This window comes from Dufourea novaeangliae, unplaced genomic scaffold, assembly GCF_001272555.1.
Source record: "Dufourea novaeangliae isolate 0120121106 unplaced genomic scaffold, ASM127255v1 scaffold75, whole genome shotgun sequence".
In the NCBI taxonomy this organism is placed as follows: Eukaryota; Metazoa; Arthropoda; class Insecta; order Hymenoptera; family Halictidae; genus Dufourea; species Dufourea novaeangliae.
This window is the reverse complement of record NW_015373946.1, coordinates 358,785-379,053: the sequence shown is the minus strand read 5'-3', so window position 1 is coordinate 379,053 and position 20,269 is coordinate 358,785. Positions and strand designations below refer to the sequence as shown.

Genomic DNA, 20,269 nt, shown 5'->3' with positions numbered 1-20,269 from the left:
CACAGCTTCGTTACGTTCATGGAATCAATAGTCCAAACAAGAAGAAGTAAAGCGTGAAGAAGTAGAAAACAACGAGACAAATCGAGTACGTCGAGTGTTGTATCGACCATTGGCGAAATCGAGGAACGATTAAGCTGTGCGAACACCTTTATCCTTAATAATTCTATCGCTATTTAGTCTCGTTCGCATTCTCGGCCGGAATTTGTTGCAGTTAAGGACGGTTGCGAACGATATATGGAACGACGTATATACATGAAACCTCGCGTGTCATGTCGAGTAACGTAATCGTAGAGGAAGGCAAAACACACGTGAATGCTCTCTGATGTCATCCTCGACAGTTTGATATTCGAAGGTGGATCGTGCTTTGTCTCTACCAGGTGTGGTATATGATAAAAACCAAGCATTCGTGACGAAAACTGATTTAGATTTTCAGTCTTAATTTCTATTGTTGTGGTTGTTGTTACTGACGGTCGTAGGATTACTGCCTCCGTTATTGTTGTTGTTATTATTCTTATTGCTGTTTAAAGTGGTCGAGTTTCCTATGTTATCGATCTCGCGCTGAGCACGGGAAATTTTTACTTTGTCCCGCGGTGTTCCATCCTCGCCGGTTTCCATAGCAAACATTTTCATTTTTTCTTTGAAACTGAGTTTTTCAGGGACGGGTCCAACTGGGGCATTCTGCTGTAGTTTTTGCTTCTCTGCCAATCGTCTCTGTCTTGGATCCCTGAACAGACCAATTGAACGATAAAGACCTTCAATCGTGTATCGGACAGTAATCAACAAACGGTAAAAGCGACAATGCGATAGGAACGACATAACGTTACTTGTAAACCTCCTGAGCGCCTATTACACCGGGCGTGTTACCCTGAAGCGGCATGCTGGATCCCTCTGGTGTCTTTGGGGATGCCAGTAAACTTTCTGCATCGCTGATGAAATTCTAAAACCATGGGATTGAAATCATACGAAATGAATCTTTTGACGCAGTAAAAATAGGAACACATTAGAATCGGCGGATCTTACATTTGGATCCTCTGCGATAATGTCCATGATCGTGGATGGAGCGGTGCCGATTAAATTTCCAGACGGAACGTTTCGCTGCATCGATTCCATGTTTGCGTTTGAGTCGTGGAATGAGACCCTCTTAATGGACGTTGGTTGTTGGGTATGGGTCAATTGCATTATACTAGACGCATTTATGTTACTCGATCTGAGAGCACCCTGTTGCGACATAACCGCGTAACTGGAACCCCGTTCCGGTGGCAAAGGTGCTTCGTTGTTCCCATTTTGACTTGCTAGAAAGTACATGTATAAATAGGTCTCCCTTTATTTCTTTTTATTTCCATCGATCGCATCGTAGATTTTACTTACAAGATACATTAGGCCCATTGATAACCAAGTTCTCTAATCGCAATATACTAGGGTGCAATGGTTGCTGTTGATTTTTGTGTTGGGATTGCGGCTGCTGCTGTTGCTGATATGCTTGTGGATGTGGCTGTTGCTGCTGCTGTTTAGCTTCTTCTTCTTTCTTCTTCAGAGTTTCGTCAAATTCCATTTGTTTTCGTTTAAGTTCATCTTGTCTACGCTGCGCTTCTTTGTCCTCGTGTGTAGACTGAGAGGAAGCAGGCAAAGAGGACTTCTGAGAAACAGCCATGTGAATCAAAGAGGACATCGGCATTTGTCCAACGTTGTTTTGCATTTGGTTAGGTTGCTCGCGTTGAAGATTTTGCGACAGATGCAACGCCGCCGAATTCTCTTGCTGTGACATGGGAATGTTTGAAACATTCTGGGACGATTGCTGAGTCCCAGTGGGAGGCGCAACGTTAAGTGTTTGCAGAGCATGAGTTCCTCGTACGGGTTGACTGGTAACATTCGCCCTGGACAAACTTGGATTCTGCTGTTCCTGCAAATTATTCCGGTCCTGAATGTTCGCCGCGCGAAGCAAACCGTGAACTCGCTGTAGACTCTCGGCATCCAGATCGTTGCTTTCTTCGTCGTCGTCCTGTTGATTGGCAGCTTCCTCGGCTCTCTTTTGGAAATCTCTTTCTAACTGAAGAGCCCGAAGTTGCTCGTCCTGTTGCGAGGTTCTGTGAGGTAACGCGCTCAGATCGGCTATTTGTTGATCCCGCCACTGCCTCGCGGCTTCTCTTCTGAGCGCTTGTTCCTAAATAATTTTACAAAGATAACATTTTTTTTTGTTTACCTTTGACCGTTCGTAAACGTACAGTATCAACAAGTTTGACAAGCTCGCCGCACGTACCAACGCGTGTCGTCCGTTTTGTTTTTCTCTTTGTGCTTATCAATGAAGCTGTTTCTATTTTATGTGATTCTTACTAGTCTATCGTACCTTCTCCTTTTCTTCTCGCTGCCATGGGTTCGTGGCGCTATACTGATACTGTCGCGGCTGCAACATCGTTCCCGCGGTTCCATTCGCTGTATAGTATCCCCCTCGGGGTGGGTCTTGCATACTCGCGTTGTACCTGTTGGCCGAGAAAACAACTGGTCATTAAACGTGCCGGCGTTTTCCTCTGATCGCAAAGGCTAAAAGCGTATCAAGGAACTGTACCTCGTGTCCGACTGCTTCTGGTAAAGGGGATGCGTGGACGTGTTCGGGGGTGGTGGCGGAGGGCTCTCCCTGAAAGTTTCTTCCGGGAGGGCTGGTCGTATCGGCGTGATTTCATTGGGCTGAACGGAATTGACTGGTTCCGGCATCGTTTGCGTTCTGTTCATGCCAGTTTCGCAGGAATACTGATCGTTTCGTAGGTCAGAGCTGCCATTCAAGTAATATTGCGATCCGATGGTAAAATGTCGATTCGGATCCGTGTATTCCGGCATCCCGCCGTTTGGCTGCAAACGCGTCGTGTCAGCTTTTCCCCTGGACGGTGGCGCGCTATATTGAACGTGTCCCAGACTCGGTTGCTGCATGCTCTGATGCTGATGCTGATGTTGGTGTTGGTGTTGATGCATATGTTGAGGCTGAAGCTGACCTGGTGACTGTAGCTGATGCTGATGCTGGTGTTGATGCTGATACTGGTGTTGATGTAAATGCTGATGCTGATGGGACGGCGGAGACTTTCCGTACTGAACCACGTAATGGCCATATTGCGAGTCCATGTAGCCGTAATTCGTACCGGGCGTTTGTCTAGCTGTATGGCCAGATGTCGGTGCTATGATCGCAGCGGATGCGGTCACCGATGGATTCGCTCCCGCGTTCGGCGAAGAACCGATCGATTTTATCGGTCTCACCACCGAATTCGTGGACTGAGGGTTAACCGGTGATTTTACGTTGTACGCAGCAGGACGATACTGAGCGGTCGGGCCCAGACTCGGGACGGGCATCGGGACCGAGACCGGAACCGGAGCTGGTACATTGCCACGCAATTCCCGCCTTCTCACCTCCTCTTGCATTTCCTGAAGCTTCGCCTCTTGTCGTATTATGTCTCGCGAGGACTGCGACCTCGGAGGCGGTCCGGTGCCTTGCTGCTGCGATTGGTTACCGAGATAAGACTGTTGCTGGACTTGAGAGACATAGGCGGATATCGGTCTGTCTCTTGGCTGGTTCGTTTCGAACGTGCCTGGCCGATTCAACGAACTCTGAGAACCCCTCGAACTCTTTTGCAATTGCAAAGGGTTTCTAGAAAAACGAGAAAAACGTTCGGCCTTGTTGAAAGATCATTAATCGCATAGTTTCGGCAGCAAAACGAACGTGAACGAGATTTCAGTACCTTTCCTCCAAATGTTGCGACGGGCTGCATCGTTGTTTCGCCAATGCGTCTTGACTTCTGTACACGCTCAGATTCTGGTAAAACCTCTCGGCTTCGTTGGTGTGCAAAGCATTCGGAGGGGCGATTCCGAGCGCGTTCGTACTGTTGCTACTCCCGGTAGTCGGAGGACAGGGATTCAAATTTGGCGATGATTGTTGTCTACTCACGAGACCGCTCGGTGGCAACGTTCCGATTCTTATCGGGTCATTCAGGTTATGACTCGAGCTATTGCGAAACAAAGACGAGGAAATATCGTTATGCGGTCCAAGAGTGAAAGTGTAACAAATTAGAAGAAAAAAAAATGAAAACGATATTTACCGAGAACGTAGCGATGTCGTGCCGTTGATCGCTGATATTGAAGGCGGTTGAGCAACTGGTGGAGTGACGCTGTTACTGGACGACGTTCTACTGTAACCAGGATTGAATACCTCGTGTTGCTGCTTTCCTTCGGTGCCCACATCTGCATACAAGTAATTAATCCATAAGATTTTCCCCTTCCTTCTACCTGTTCTTTATTTGAAGTAACAAATAAATACTCTAGAGCAGCGAACTGGGCAATTACTGCTCCGAGAGCAAAATTCCTCCTCTAGGGTTATCTCCACTATGGTCCCTCCGGTGGCTCCTTCGAGTTGCGGCAGAGGACCACACTGGGAGTAACCAGGGAGAGAGAATTCCGCTCTCGGGGCAGCAATTGCCCAGCTCTACTCTACAGAATACAACATAATCTGTTATCTAAATATCGACGCCCAGAGTAATTTTATAACGGAACTGTTTAATCATCAAATGATAGCTTCGAAACGTTCAAGTTAAACATATTCGTCAATCGAATACAAATGTAACGAAGAGTGCGATATAAAAAGAGATAGAGTGTTCGAGAAAGAAAGAGGGGGACACGTTGGTTGGGTGAGATTAGGTCGCCGTGAAATTACTTACTGTGCAACGCTGGCACGGACTTGCTGGTATGAATTTGTTGCTGCGGAGCAGTTGTGTCGCGTCCAAGCCGTGAAGGTAAGTCTCGTTCACTCATGCGACGAGGCCCTGCGATAAGCACAAGATGCAGAAAATACGTTTGTTTCAGCTCCGCGATCGAACTCGTACGAGACGATAGAAAGAAAAACAGACAGACAGATAAAACAAGCATGAATGTGCAAACGGGCAGCATGCGACGTGCACCTACGACAAAAGCACTCGTGTGAACCGCCCGAATAGACGTAAACGAAAGCGATAGTGCGTTAAACGAACAACGATAAGTAAGACACAATTGTGCACGAAATTAAGCTGGATCACATTCTCGTATTGTCCAATTGGTTATTAGCCCGTCACTGTGGAGAGGTATTCTCGTGCATTGACAACGTTTAGTCTGTTGGCATAGTGCAGCATTCATTCGAACAACGTCTCGACAAAGTCAAGAAAACCAACTATAATACGTTCGTGAGATTGATAAAAATAACCTTTAAAGGAAAATAAATAGTACGTATATAGGCGACAGACAGCGTCTACGGTGAAACAGTGAACGGGTCAGCATTTTTTGCAGTTTTGCTTTGCATTCAGCCGTTCTATCGCTCGAATCTTGTTACGCACGGGAACAACGGAAAATTAACGAAAACAAACGAAATCATCGTTCAACGACACGGATTTTTTTATCATGCGTGGTGAATAGTTGGACGAATTGGCGTGTAAAGCTCGGCACCGAGCTTTCTCAGTTTCTCTATACGTATATAGGTGAATATTCACAAGCGTGGGCCGTCTATGACGTTCAAATTTCCGCGGCAGGCACGTCAAAGAAATTCAAGAAACTCGAGCATTCTTTCGGTTGCTTACGTAAAATTAAATCGACCTGCACAGAGCTTCGATCTAGTCTCGTGCGTATTGTCCGATCGCTCAACTTCCGTCGATACAAGTTCGACCCATTCGCCTTTGTCTCGTCGATCGGATCGGGCGACGCGTTCTCTTGGTCCTCGTCGTTGTTCGTTATTTTATTTTCGATTCGGCTGAAATTATTCGATCGACAATTGTTCGTTTCTGGAACACCTTGTCTCGTGCTCCGTGACAAATTGTTGTCGACAAGAACAAGACACCTTGAGGTATCCTCGGTGCGGTGGTGTCGCGAGACGTCAATGTCCTTACACGAAATTACCTCTTCGTCAACACGTGGCCGAGTTTTATCGTTCTGTCGTTTACTCCGTCCTGATTCGTCGACTGAAGCGTCGTTCCATTGACAAGCAACCAAAGAAAATCCCGCACGAATCTTATCCCCTGCGCTATTAACGTTTACGTGTGAGGATGCATCCTGGGCGAAGGAACTTTGTGAACGTCGTTGTAAATTGGTCCCGTCTGGTGGCAGGCCTGACTTCTCCAGGGCTACTGGATAGGAACTAGAAAATTGCCTCGACAATCTACTGTCGATCGTCGAATCGAGTCCGACGAGGTTAGTCGAGGACACGACGATGTTTTCGCTCGATTGGCAAGATGGCCATGGACCGCTCGCGTCGTCGAGATTCGACATTTTCTCGAGCTGTTCTATGATCCGTCGTTGTTCCGACAACGACAGCCTGTCTCTGCTGCTCGTTCGGTTTTCCTCCGATCCACGACGAGCAGACCGTGAATCACGGTCGTTGTCACCACGAATCGAAGACATCCTTCGTCTTAAATTCAATTCGGACAGATACTCTTTGTCGACCGCCGGAAAACGATGCCTCGACCGTATCTCGTACACTTCACGCGAGACGAAGTTCGGTTCGGACGCACATTTCCGGTACGCACCAGCCAGCCCGACTGCCCCGATCGTGTTCGCGTTGGCGAGCTTCGAAAAATGTTTCGCCAGAGCCGCCACTCTACCGCACCCGAGGCGTACATCTTCCGGTGATTTCCAACACTTGTCGAAGCTCGACACGTCGCTCGAAGTGTCGCTGTCTAGGCCGGACAGGTCGAGATTCAATTCCGGGATCGTGGTAAATTTCTTGGGAGTCACAACTTGTTTCCCAATTCTCGCTCCACGATTTGTCGATTTTTTCATCCTATCACCGTCATCGTTCTCTGACTTGCCATCGACGTTTCGTTCTCGTACAATTGGACATTCAGGTTCGAGATATTCTTCCTTCGCTAATCGCTGTCTGTCTTTCTTCATTGTTGATTTACATTTTTTCTCAGTCTCGCCGATGACAATCGACTCGAATCGGCGAAGCGAGTCCATAGAACAGACTCGCGAGATTGTGGTGCCACCCTCGTGACCGTTCGACAAACGTTCGTCCAGTTCGTCCAACATGTTCAATTCGTCCAGTTCGACTAATTCGTCGAATTCGTCAGATTCGACCGTCGGCTCGTGCGGCAGAATTTCGGGGGTTTGATCGATATACGGTATAGAGTCGAGAGACAAGCTTTTGTCGAGAGTGTTGTTCACCGCGGTGGAAAATTCCGGAGTGTCACGCGCGGGCATGCTGGTCGCGGTCGTCGTGCTCGGAACACTGATCCGGGAGTGAACGGGCGGACAGAGCTGACGGACGCTCGAATCGATCAAATCCTGCGAATTATCGTGTGAGAACGGAGGAGGACCGGCTCCTCGTGCACGCCAAGACGGAGTGTCTTGCGTGGACCACGGAACCGTGACGAGAGCAGCTTCGTCTCTTTCCATCCGCAACGGACATTTCACGTGTATCGTCGCGGCGTCGTGGTCGTCAGCCTCGATTGTCGGGTCGATACATCGAGGCGTCGACTTATCGCCGTGTGGAACACACAATTCAAAATCATTCAGTGAAACGCGACGACACGGGTCGTCCGTTCTGTTCGAGACGCGGGAAGGATCGCACACGGAATCGTAACCGTAGGAAGTTCGCCCCTGAGGACTCGGAGATAGATTCGCACCTGGTGCTGGTGGTATTTGGTCGTGGATCGTACGTGTCCCTGAGTCTATCGAGCGTCTTGGCACGGTCAACAAATTACCCATCGAATGCGACGTGGATGGCTGTCCGTTCGTTTCCTGTACCATCGAAGAAGCGTCCAAGTGCTCGGACTTGGGTCGAACCTTGTGCACTGCTTGAGAATAATGAGTTAGTGAAGCGTTAGTGAAGCGTTATTCGGAATTGCGTTACTGGGCTAAGAGTTTAACGCACGAGCCGGGTTGAGACGCGTAACGCGCGGAGGCGAGAATCACGGTCGTTTAGTGAAGCGTCAAAGCATCGTGGAATATTTTTTCCATAACGGTCAATCGAGGAACGAAGCTGATTCGCGATCGATACGACAAAAAGAGATCCGTTTGCTCGCCTCGCGATACTACGTTTCTCGATGGGAGCTTTGAAGGTTATTACGGACAGTTGTTGGCAGAGGCAAACCCGAAACCGCCAAAGTCTCGTCGAATGAAGTAGAATATCTGTGTGGTGGGTAGGTATGCATGAGAGAAAAAGCGGAATAAGACGTACAAGAGGATGAACATTCGTACCTCTGGTCATGACTGGCGAGGGTTGGGATAACAGAGTGGCCAGTCCATGGTATATGGCACCTTGTTTGGCAACTTCGAGGGTCACTATGGGACCGGTACGCACCAAGTACTCGGCAGCTCTGAGGAAAATGTAAAGTGTGGCTGCATATTACGACAAAAAAAAATAAATATATCGTTGACTCGTCGGCGAATAATCTGCACTCACTTTTCTTGCGTGATTCCAACCAGGCTCTGACCGTCCACCTTCAGCAACTGATCGCCAGCCGTTAATCTACCGTCCTGCGAATATCGTCGCGACACAATCGTGAAAGGAAGTTCAGAGAATATTGGCTATGGTATATTATAATTAATTCGTGTGATTATTATGGCACTAATCGGTACTCACAGCATCGGCGGCACCGCCCGCGACAACGCTTTTGATGTATATTCCGAGTCTATCTTGACCGGCACCCTGTAAAACGCAATCAGAATCACGATCATATTTTCTAATAAAATATATAACGCGAAACACTGACAAACATGTGTGGGAGACAAGATGAATGATAGCATACTTTCGCCGCGACGATACTCAAGCCCATTCCGTTGGTTGATTTGTGTAACTTTATCACGTGAATCTCCGGCTGAACCGGATTAGGTCCGACGTTACAGGAATAGCTTCCAGACCGGTTGCTCATCGCGCTGGGACTGCGAAACTGCGACAAAAACTCAAATGTTTCATTAAAGCGTCCCGTCGACGATCATCGACAGAGTCTCCCCTGAAAGGATCGAACGAAAGGACTCACGTTGTTATGATGATCTATCATATATATGGTCCAGTATCCGCTGCTCGTCGGCTGCGCCGCCATTCGACACAAACCGTCCCGTTGTAAGGGTGCTAAAAATTCCGCGAGGCCCGGCGGCACACCTCGGATCACCTCGCAACTGTATCCATCCTCGGGAAGAAGAAGAGCCAGGCCGAGAGTGGATTCTTCCTCGAGTCGAATCTCCCTGCCATCGGCGCGCGCGAGCGTGTCGGCCACACCTTCCGTCACCTGAATATTCAAACGCAATGTAACAGGACGAGTCGAGGAAAAGACAGTCAACGACCATCATTCATCGATCCCCACTTACTCTGACTACATTTTCGATCAGCTCCGCGGGAAGTCTCGGCTCATCCGCGGCCGGCTGATATTTCTGCAACAACGCCCTAACCTGAAGGGAATTTAGCTTGAAACAGGTCGAGCTCAACGTCGCCAATTCCTCCGCGTTGTATTTCGGCGCTTGCAGCAGATGGGTGGCCTGCATGATCGTCGCCAGATGACATTGACTCGCCAGCTCGAGTCCCTGCCTCTCCGCCCATGTCTCGAGAGCGTTCAATCTGGCTTTCAGTCGGCGACCGAACCACCTCACGCACAGATTCGCGTTCGAGACCAGCGCATTGAATGCGGTCGCGTTTATCGTGTGAAATAGATGACTGAACAACTGAATGGTCAGGGCGGCGTTCACACGGCACCGCCTCAACAGTGCCATCGTACTCGAGAAGATCTGCAATACGCCGGCCTCCTTGGCGGGTTCGTCGGCGTCGGCCATGAACTGTGACATCGCCGGCGCTAGCTCGAGCGAGATACAACGTACCAACGACGCGAACGCCTCGTGAACCGCCTCCGTCAGGATATCCTGGGCCCTGGTCGAGAACGCACCGACGTGACGATCGTTCTTCAGCATGTGCAACAACTCCGAACCGTTTGCTAACCACAGAGCCAGCGATGACGCGTCCATGTACCGTTCCTGTCGACGAGACAACAATTGTTATCAGACCCGTGATTTACCATTTGGCGCGTTTTCCAACCATTTGGCGCAATTTTCACCTGGATCACCCGGTGTATCATACCGGCGACATTACTTAACATCACCGTTAATCTATGCGCTCTCTCCGTGGGCTGTAATTCCGGCCTGTAATGGGTGCTCGCGCGGTATCGCGCCGCCAAATAGAGCGTATACGTCGGGGCGAGCTTAAACTGCGGCGCGGACGGTTCCACGTCCGTGATCACCGCGTGGAAAAACGTCTCCTCTGTTTCCTCGAGAAACTCCAGCACCGCCGGCAGTATCGGATCCGTTCCACGTGGTTGTTGTCGATCGTTTTGCAATGTCCTGTCGAGACAGAAAAGTGTGTCCCCGTTAACAATGTTTAAGTCGTAACCGCGTGACGCCGTCGTCGTCGTCGTCGTCGCGCGCAGTTCCCGAGGTGGTGTTTCTCTTGTTACACAGAGCCGCGGAAGAATGATCGAAACTCGACAAAAGGTTTCCACGCACGCGCGCCCGCTCTACCACCTACACCTATACACACACCCTCTTGCGTATCCCTATACCCACAGTTTTTTCTCATGTTTTTTGATTTTTTTGTTTGGTCCCTTGATGGTAAAGCAGCCTGTTACCTGTTACCATCCCTGCTGCTGGTCAGACTCGCAGTCTCGACATTCCCGTCCAGATCGAAGGTGGTCTCGTAATTGTGCGTGGATTCTGCACCATGGTTCGGGCTTCGGGGATGGCAAACAACAGTGCCGGTGAGGGGCGTTGACTTGCTCTGACTAGACATATGGGAAGTTTGATCCTGGCTCCGTTGGCCTTGCGCCTGGTTCATCTGTTGCCCGCCGTTCGGTGTGCCGGGCACAGAAGAACCGTATCTTTCCATGCTCGTCTCTTGAATGGTCAACTCTGGGGATCGTCTACGGTACAAAAGCAGGCCGCGTGCAGGAAAAGAAAAACCCAACGGGGAGAAGCGAAAGTCCAACAAAAGAAACCAAGTGAAAAAAAAAAAAAAGAAAAACAACAAAAAAAAGACTCGAATACAGGAACAGTAACATTCCGTGTTTATACAAAAAAAAAACAACATATACAAAACACACTCTGGGGCACCAGTACTCTTTTCTCTGTTTGAACTTGTACTTGTTCTTTTCCTCTCTACTCGACTACTACATTCACATCTACTCTCACCTTGTATCCTCTTGAACGTGATCTCGTGTGCCGTGACCAAGACTAATTCGCTTGCTCTTCCCGATCCCGTACGCATCCGTATCGACTCACTTACCCAGACTCACTGCGTGTCTATTCGTTCAGTAACCATCGTTCTTTCTCTCTCTGTCTCATGCCTCGAGTCACGCGTGTCCGTGTGTATATCGGATTACAAGCGGGGGAACAACGGGGAACAAGCACAACCGTGTTTCGTTGATTTCAATGATCCCTTACCGTTCGTAGCCGTACTCGATCTGCCTTCCGGAATCATGACGTTGCCTGATACGATCCTCGGGCGCTGGATCGATGAATCGAAAGGTGTGTAGTCTGCCGAATTTCACGATCGCGCCATTCTACGAACGTGGATGTGTTATTTTGTTAGAGAAAACGAACAACACTACACGCAAAAAGAAAATCGTCGAAACATTATCACGTGACACACATTACCTGAAGTATCGTTGTCTGATGGATCCTCTGATTGTTAACGTACGTGTGGGCGTCTCTGGAGCAAGGTGTCAGAGTGACGATATTCTCGGTGAAAGCTATGACACAGTGTCGCGGCATCACAGTGGGCCCAGTCAACGTGAGTGTTTGTGCTTGAACCGCCTGCGGACCTATCGGCCTTTCCGAACCCACCTCTGTCACGTTGGGCTGCAACCGGTGTCTGGCTCCGGTCCCGTGGGGAATATCGCTACCGTCCGGATTCAATTCCAACAAGAACGGTAATCTCTCGTCCTCGTACCTACGGATGTCGAATTCCGGAAATTTACTACACAACGCTCGCTTGTGTCCTCCTCTGTTCTTATATTTAATCTGACGGGTCTCTGTGCACTACATACACTGACGAACAAACACGGTTTCCTCTAAAGGAAAAAAGTGACATAAGGGAAAGATGTCCCACCACTTGGTTTCGGAGTTACTGAAATTTATGCCAATATTTCAGTATTTGAAATAAATTTATCAAGCGGTAGGTAGCCCTTATCCCTATATTGCTTTTTCCCCTAAAGGAGGCAGAGTTTGCTCGTGAGAGTACATTAACGCGTATTATCCTTTCACGAACCTGTGATCGAGCTCGTTCCATTTGCCGTTAGGTTTTTTCTTTCGCTTCCGGGGCACGTAATCCGCCGGTCTTCTCCGTACATGGAACATAATTGAACCTAAAAACCATGCCAGAAAAAAAAACGCGTTGTTATGTACATCTATATATATGTATACAAATACGAGATACAGTGTTCCTGTGTACACGTTAACTCCTATGAGTTAAGGGACTAATTAACCTAGCAAGGGGAATGGAACATCGATAAACAAGACATTATAGTAAATCATTAACGAGTGTTCGAAGACTCCACGGCACTGAATCTTCAAACGACATCCCCACCACTGGGGAGAGGAGGTACCGTAGAACCAGTCAAGCTCCCATTGGTGGGGATGATGTCTAAACGTTCAGTGCCGTGGAACCTTCGAACACTCATCAATGATTTACTGTACATTCTATTTTTATGTTTGTACAACAAAGATTGGGCAGGAATTTGAATCAAATGTCGCAAATTGTATTCGTGAAAGTAACATGGTAGCTTCACGAGTTGTTCTTCATCTAAATTTTAAGAGACGCTCGATCGGATGCGAAAACGGGAACGGAAAATGAAAAAGAAGTTTTTTCTGACTGATATTCTCATCCATGGTTCTTCGACACCACAGGATATACTCGAAACAAACGCAATTCAGTCACGCAGGATTGAAACGACAAGAATCGTGCGTGTTTTATCGTTGTCGCTAAATATCGACGCCGATTTCTGATGTCTTTGGGTGTCGCGTGTCCAGCTGACCTACATAGTTCGTCCACGTGCGTCGACACGGTTAAAACAACGTCACTGTTGAAACATCGGAAGCTTCACGAAAACAAATACGGATCGAACTGATGCCTAGAGAAACGTGACGAAGACAAGAACGAAGAATTTACAATACGAACGAAAGATCAATTTGGAAATCTGTTCACGGATAATGTTTAAGTATCTTAATCGAAGTCAGATCGAGGTTGGCGCAATCGTGACGAGCGAATTTTTCACGCGATATAGAAACTTCGATTCTATCGTAAACGAACACGGTATATACGTGGCTGGGGGCTGCATCAAGTCGATAAACTCCGTGCAAAGGTTACACAGAAATCGATCACAACTGGTGTACGAAGGTCTGGTCTACAATTACGAAAACAGGGGCAACCGTAAGAACAAGGTAATAAATCTTACGTCTAATTCCCCAATCCATCATGTTGCGTAAAAAATAGCACCGATTCTAGGTGCAATGGTCCCTAAATAGTTTCCTCCCTGGTCCCCTTTTTAACAGTCGACGATAATTTATTAAAATGTTGGTCCTCTACGTTTCATCAGGTCCCTTCTTCATTTCTCGTCTCTGTACGATTATCGCATGAAATTTCGGCGGCCCCCCGCCGCTACCCGGAATGCTATCTCGCTCCCCCTTCTTCTTTCGTTATCTTACATGCTTCGATTCAAAGTCATAAGTATCGGCGCGGATCGAAAGGTAAACTTCCAGATTCCCGGAAAAAAAAGATTCCGATAACAGACACACGTACACATATACACACACGCCGCGCGCGTTTTCACATCCGGGCAGGTTGCACTTGGATCGACGCGGCGGTGTTCACACGATCACCCCATTTTCGTAGTGGCGTATTCCGTATCGTGCGGAGAACCGAAAACACACGGTTTCTCGACGGGCTTTACCGCGTACCATCCGTCCAAACTTTCTCGCAACGATACTGCTTCGCGGTCGATAACGCACGGTGTCGCGTATCATCGGCCAAACGATTTCGTTTCATCGTTACTTGTGTATGTTATACGTTCCACCGAAACTTGTGTATATTTGGAAACGAAAATCGTGTATCGATCCTTTCGAGGGGGAACGGATCCTTTAGCGTCGTCAGTTCGTTCTCCGTGTCGTTCACGGAGGTTGGTCCCGACACTCTATGGTTCCGGGGCGTCCAGGAGAACGACGAAACCGGAACACGAAGTTGAACCGCGTGAGCGTTTAGCGCGACTGAACTTGAACATTGGTGGAGACGAAGCGTGTATCGTGTGTGTGCGGGCGATCGTTGGTTCGTCGCACGAACAAACGAACGAACGGAGAGAAGGGTCAAAGCGCATGCGTTCTCGTCCGTCGACTCGTCGACCCCGTCAGTCGTCACCGACCAGCGCAACTCGGTACAAACGAACTAATAAAAGCAACCTAACGCGAGGTATCCGTGTGTATCGGGCGTCGTCCGTCACACGGTGTTTTCTTCCGTTCCCTTCGTTGATTGATTTTCATCAGGGTTCTTCCCCGTATTTTTAATATCCGATCTCGAATCGCAATCCACTATCAGACGGCTACCAGACTTTTTCAAATTAGTACCCAAACATCGACAAATCGATCCTCGGGAATCATTGGTCGTCAACGGTCCCGTGAAAGATTTTTCCGGATATAATAAAATCCAGCTTACCGCGTGCCGAAGGATGATTCATAAGAATGGCGAGAGGGCATTCGTCGTCGTCCAAAATATATTCCTGTTGCGTTCCACCGCCGGTGTTCTCGCTGTTCACCTGAGCCATTAAGTCAAATGTGAACGATCGATCATGGAAACGGATTACGGAACAGAAATATGTATACTGGTCGAAAGAATTTAGAGGATCGTATATCGCAGATATACGGCGTAGAATTCTAGGATGATTGTTTATAAAATCAAAACTAAATCATACTGGCATTATATAGGTATAGCATTCTCTTCGTTTGTTTCTTTCTAGAAATTCTATTTGTTAGGCGATCCCCTAATTGTTTCGAGCAGCGTAAAAGCAACTTAATTAACGAATTATTAGCTGACCTGCACCAGACAATACTGCTGCGGATCGACCTTTTCCAATCCGTACTTGGAGAGCATCTCCCGTACAACCTGAACAGCCGAGTCCCGTACGCTCAGAAGCAACGTTTTATACGGGACGTCCTTGCAGAGCGCCTCCCCGTATATCTTCAATGTTCCGCCTGTGTCCGGGCCGCCGTCTTTGCTGCGAAACTGCTGTAATTTTCTTTCCAGTTTCTGCTGGCGTCGTCTTCGCATTACCGCTTCCGGATTCGAGATGCTTCTCGTAAAGCTTGTTTCCGGCAATTCTGAAAACGACAACGGAGCTGTCCTTATTATCCTTCCAGGATACCCATGTTTAAATCGTTACACGTATACACACATACACACACGCGGACGGACGGCTGGTGCCTGGTTCCGTTTCACCCTGTTTCGCATCTCTTCCCTCTCTAAAAACACCCACGGACCTTACAGTTTATCGTGCGAATAAGTCATAAAATATACGTTGGAATCGCAACGATATCGACACGTCGATAACGTTCTATCGCTCGCAGACGTACACCGGCGGTAATACCCGTTCAAATAGTTTCATCGAACAAACTTGTGCAACTCGACGGTGTTACACACATATATATACACATTAAATCCTTATCGCTCGTGAACCTCCCGCGTATTTCACGTACATAGAATGTATATTAAATAATTAGTATATGTTTCTGAACCATGATTGTCTCGGAAAGGTGCCGCCGATCGTCGATATTGGAACGGTAATAACGAAGCGCATAACTGGCATCGACGTAAATAAGTCTGGCTCAAGAATAAGACCGCTAACACATCACCGACAAGTTTACAACGACGCATCGACATATGTACGTAGAATCGAACGCCCTAAAATCTAATAACCTGACTTTATCCGCTTACCCGTGTAAAGTTTCTCCGCCACGCCGTTCTGATCGGCAGGCGCCGCGTTTTCGTCCTGTTCCACGCTCTTCAGCCGGCTGAGCTTCTCTTGCTTCTTCATCTGTTTCTTCTCACGTTTGCTTAGTTTCCTACGGAAGCTGGATCCGTCCGCGGACGAGAAACCAACGCCCTGGGCGTTTGTCTTGTCGTCGATTCGTCGCAGAAGGAAACGTCCCTCGCGATCGTCGATGTGCCAGTTCAATTGGACCAGTAAAGGTTTCTCGTCGAGGCCAAGCTTCCGTTCCTCTACAAGCGAATATGTAATGTTGCGATCGGTACGTGTGTCGAACGGGAATGAAGCAAAAGGGTTTTCTGCCGACATCACACAGACACTTACCACCGTTCTCGTGAATCTCATACAGAGCGTACTCCGGAACCGAGAGCATTCGCATGTCCGGTCGAAATTTCTCGATAAGCGTTTCGATCACCGCTTGACTCGTTGCGTCCGATGCTACTCTAATGCATTTGGTCGCGACCTTCTGACCGCTATCTTGAAAGTAAAATCGCATCACCCCGTGAAACTCCAAGTCCTGCGAAGAAAATCATCCGGTGAACGTTCGAAAATTTGCACACGTGTGATTTCTATGTTGTACCCTCCATAAATAATCGGATACTCACCTCGTTCGGTTCCGAAAGCTCGAACAAATCCAACCGATTCGCATTCCACTGTTGAATCACGCCCCGCAGAGCCTCCCGCTCGGCTTTTTTATTCGCCAGCTCTGTGGCCATCCTGCGGAAAAGAACAAAACACAACCGCGAATCAATTATCGAACGAAAAGAAAAAAACAACAGAGAAATCCATATACTTTTTGTACAATTCTAGTGTTGCCCACATTCAGTTTCTCTGGTACGTAAACCGTGGACAGAATCACGTGTTTCGCATCTCTCGTTTTGCGAGTTGTCAGAGCTACTTTTCGAAATGACTAATATTTCTCGTTACGCCACCTGTTATCTTGTCCAAGCGTCACAACTACTTGTTGTCTCTTTTTCCTTCTCTTTCCGATACTGCCGGCGTTAATCGGTAGAAGAACCGTGACAAAGCGCATTCGCTTATTTGGATCAGGGTTGAAACAAGGAGAAAAGTCGTGAATCCCCGGTGTGAACCCATTTTCGCAACGTTCGATAAATCGATAATCGCGAACCGTTCGAAAATCCACGATTGAGTGTATATGTAGTTAACCCAAAGCGACGGAGAAGCGATGCCGAAGGGACACTCGGAGGTATATACAGACGTGCCGAGGTGCAAGGAATCGGTTCGGATCGGATACGATCGACCCGGCTCGACGTTCCTCGGGAATCCTCGTCGAATCGAATCGGGCCAGCTCGGGAGCGGTACGCTGTCCACGAGCGAGTCCGCATACCATGCATTCCTATCTCTTCTCCGACTGTGCCCGGTTTTAAAACCTTAAAAGCGCGCTTGAGTAACTCGAACACGCTCGAGTACCCTCCACGCAGCATGTAGAACCACCCTCGGCACCGTGATCGCGATTCTTTCAAACACCGACTGAACCAATTCCCGTTTTCCTCCCCACCCAATATCTCCCACGAGCGAACTTTTTCACGAGCCGCCGCCGCCGCCGATGCCGACAACGACGATCCAATAATTTTCTTACGTTTTATCGTCGAGACAAACATTCCCCCTCCCTTCTCTGAAAAACAATATATTTCAGATCTTAAACCATTCATTGACCGATAATAATTTCACGGTCATCGTTACATTCGATTCTTCGATTTCCCAGAATGAACGTCCTCCTTTCCCTCCGATTTCTTTAAAGTGCCAATTTCTCGCCAATATCAGCCCCCGATATCTAACTTCGCAATCAGCTACTTATCTGTCACACTTGCATAATCAACGGGGAGAACGAAAGTGTAGGATTGTTACTCTGCACAATTTTCGACAGAGAACGTTCTCAAGCCGTTACTTACGTTCACGAAAAAGCGTGTAGCATTCGACGGGAAAAATAGAGATATACAATCAATTTATGCGCAGTCGAACATGCATGCAAGAAAATACATATACGCAGATTCGTAGACGCGTGAAACGAGGTAGATTTGTGCAATGAACGCGATCAAAGATTCTAGGTAGACGCTTCGTCAAGGGAAAAAAAAAAAGAGGAAAGAAGAAAGACGGAAAGCAGGTAGGTGCGTCATCGTACTTACTCTTCCGAGACTGTCATTCCCGTAATGCGGTCGAGGTAAACGCTGTGGACACAAAACATGCGAATACGCTGATCCAAATTGAACTTGATGCCGCGAAAGAATAATAATAATAATTAAAAAAGAAACGAAGAAAGAAAGCACAGATTTTTCAGCTTGAAAATAAGACAGTAATTCGTATCGCGAAACGCCAAAGTATCTTTGCGCGTATGTACTGCGAATGCGCTTTAAATCTATATTATACTCATGGAAGTCGTCAACGATCACTCCACGCGCAATTTTTACACAATATACACGTCTGAACGATCCATAAGGTCGATCGATCATCTGGTAGAACCGACTCGATAACGTGAAAAAATATCTCTTGAATATCGTCGCGAGCGAACATTTTTCTCTACCTTGGGAAAATAGTAACCGTTCAACGTGCTTGGTGTTACGGGTGGGGGCTTGTTACCGAAAACACCGTCGATTTCGCGAACTTCCATCGACCCGCGATCCCATACCTTCCCGATCTGTTCTTTCTACCAAAAACACGAAATATTTTTCCGGTCCTCTTTCGAGTCGAGCGAGTTTTACGCATAATACTACCAACGTATTTCTCGTCGCGTAATTACCAACCAACTGGCCGACGCGAACGGACTCGGAAATGCTTGGGCCTCAAGAGTGGGAGAACACGCTTCTCTCGCTTCACCGTATCCCCACCATTCTTAATCCCACCGTAGTTCCCCTTCCCCCATCGTTCCTTCTCTATCCCTACTTTCTCTTTCCCCTTCTCTTTCTTTTCCTCCGATTCTCTGGTTATTCTGTCCTGTCCTCTGGTCATCCCGCACGATATAGTTTGCTCCGATCCGCCGTCTCTGATAGCTTCGCTGCGCTCCGTTTCGTCTCGTTCCGTTTCGTCTCATCTCATCCGTTCCCTCACTCTCCGTTTCATCTCGTGTATATCATATGGTTTAATGTTCCTTGTAAATGTCGTCGTTTTACACACGTTTCTAATAGATATTAAAATGTCTTTGCGAAATCACCTCAAAATACCTTCGCGGAATGATTACAAATAAAAAAGCAAGCCGAGGTACAACCTTGACAATCCATCACGGATTATTACGTTACCGTACAGTCGCATTAAAAAGTGAAATTCTCTTGGATCATTAGCGAATGTTCAGATTGTTATCTAATCCCGGCTTGTTCATCTAATTAATGAACAACATTTTTTATAGCAAACTATGATCATTATTACTCCTATTGTGATTATTATTACCATTAGTACCGACTATATAATACTTACAACTTGAATTATCTACAAGAACACAAAAAACGTTTTTACTCTAGTTTTCACATGAATATAAAATATCATTTGTTGTCACGGCATCGTAATACTAGAGAAACGAATCTCATTTTCATTTTAGGGCTTCTTCCGTAACTTCGTTAGGCATTACAACCGTAGACACCGAACAGACCCTTCGTGTTCCACGGTATAAGCAACCGGTGAGCGGCAAAACAGCAATTTGGTAGAGATCTACGGAAATTGTGAGTTTAACCGTGAGAAATGATCACCGTGCAAGCTTATCGCATTTATAAATATACAATAAAGTTACGGCATCCGAGTTGCCGAAGATCCAAGTCGAGAGTAAATGTTCGAACGAGGTAGTCTGTTTATTGCCCTTAAGTAACCGCTTCCTGCTTACTTCGTTCGAGTTTGTTGAACGAACGCATAAGCCACTGCAAAGTTTGTACGTACCCACAGTTCGTTCTTTCGAAAAGCCTTCACTTTTTTCCTCCCAAGCTTCTTCCCGCAAGCCCGTACGTCAAAGAAATGAATCGTGATGGTTCGTTTCATTATTCAGCAATCTTTTGGAACATCTTTCAAAAGAGCTCTTCTTCGAGCAGTATCGCGGGAATGAGCTCACGAAAAATTTATAAAAGACGCAGAAAGCCTTTAGCGAGACCATTCTTACGCGCGATATTGTCTCGCCTTTTTTCCTTTTATTTGCTTACGAGATATAACGTTTAATCCATAACTATTACTGTGTTACGATTTTCGGTCGTTTGCAATTATAGTATAGTCTCGATCGACCAGATATGAAAACCAATCCTTGCCGTTCGGTTACAACTTTC

At 47.4% G+C, this 20,269-nt stretch overlaps 1 protein-coding gene across 5 annotated transcripts; it reads right to left on the bottom strand.

Annotated features, from left to right (window-relative positions):
- On the bottom strand, positions 1-19,941 carry LOC107186078 (afadin). 5 transcript variants are annotated; one of them, XM_015573883.1, is made up of 27 exons: positions 19,893-19,941; positions 16,616-16,727; positions 16,335-16,527; positions 15,959-16,243; positions 15,062-15,345; positions 14,684-14,783; positions 12,248-12,344; positions 11,635-11,929; positions 11,422-11,540; positions 10,611-10,901; positions 10,044-10,326; positions 9,307-9,963; positions 8,979-9,227; positions 8,748-8,888; positions 8,582-8,647; positions 8,402-8,475; positions 8,197-8,315; positions 7,623-7,793; positions 4,695-4,799; positions 4,080-4,221; positions 3,723-3,986; positions 2,564-3,631; positions 2,345-2,477; positions 1,369-2,161; positions 1,021-1,292; positions 825-937; positions 1-724 (listed from the first exon to the last, which is right to left on the bottom strand). In XM_015573883.1, the coding sequence occupies exons 2-27, from the start codon at positions 16,724-16,726 to the stop codon at positions 436-438; spliced, it is 6,714 nt and encodes a 2,237-aa protein (XP_015429369.1). In that variant the 5' UTR covers position 16,727; positions 19,893-19,941; the 3' UTR covers positions 1-435. The 5 variants fall into 5 exon arrangements, with proteins under 5 accessions (XP_015429369.1, XP_015429365.1, XP_015429368.1 ...); XM_015573879.1 differs by lacking the exon at positions 19,893-19,941 and adding an exon at positions 18,158-18,220; XM_015573882.1 differs by lacking the exon at positions 19,893-19,941 and adding an exon at positions 18,158-18,220 and having other exon boundaries at positions 7,623-7,790.
- Positions 19,942-20,269: the final 328 nt, after the last annotated feature.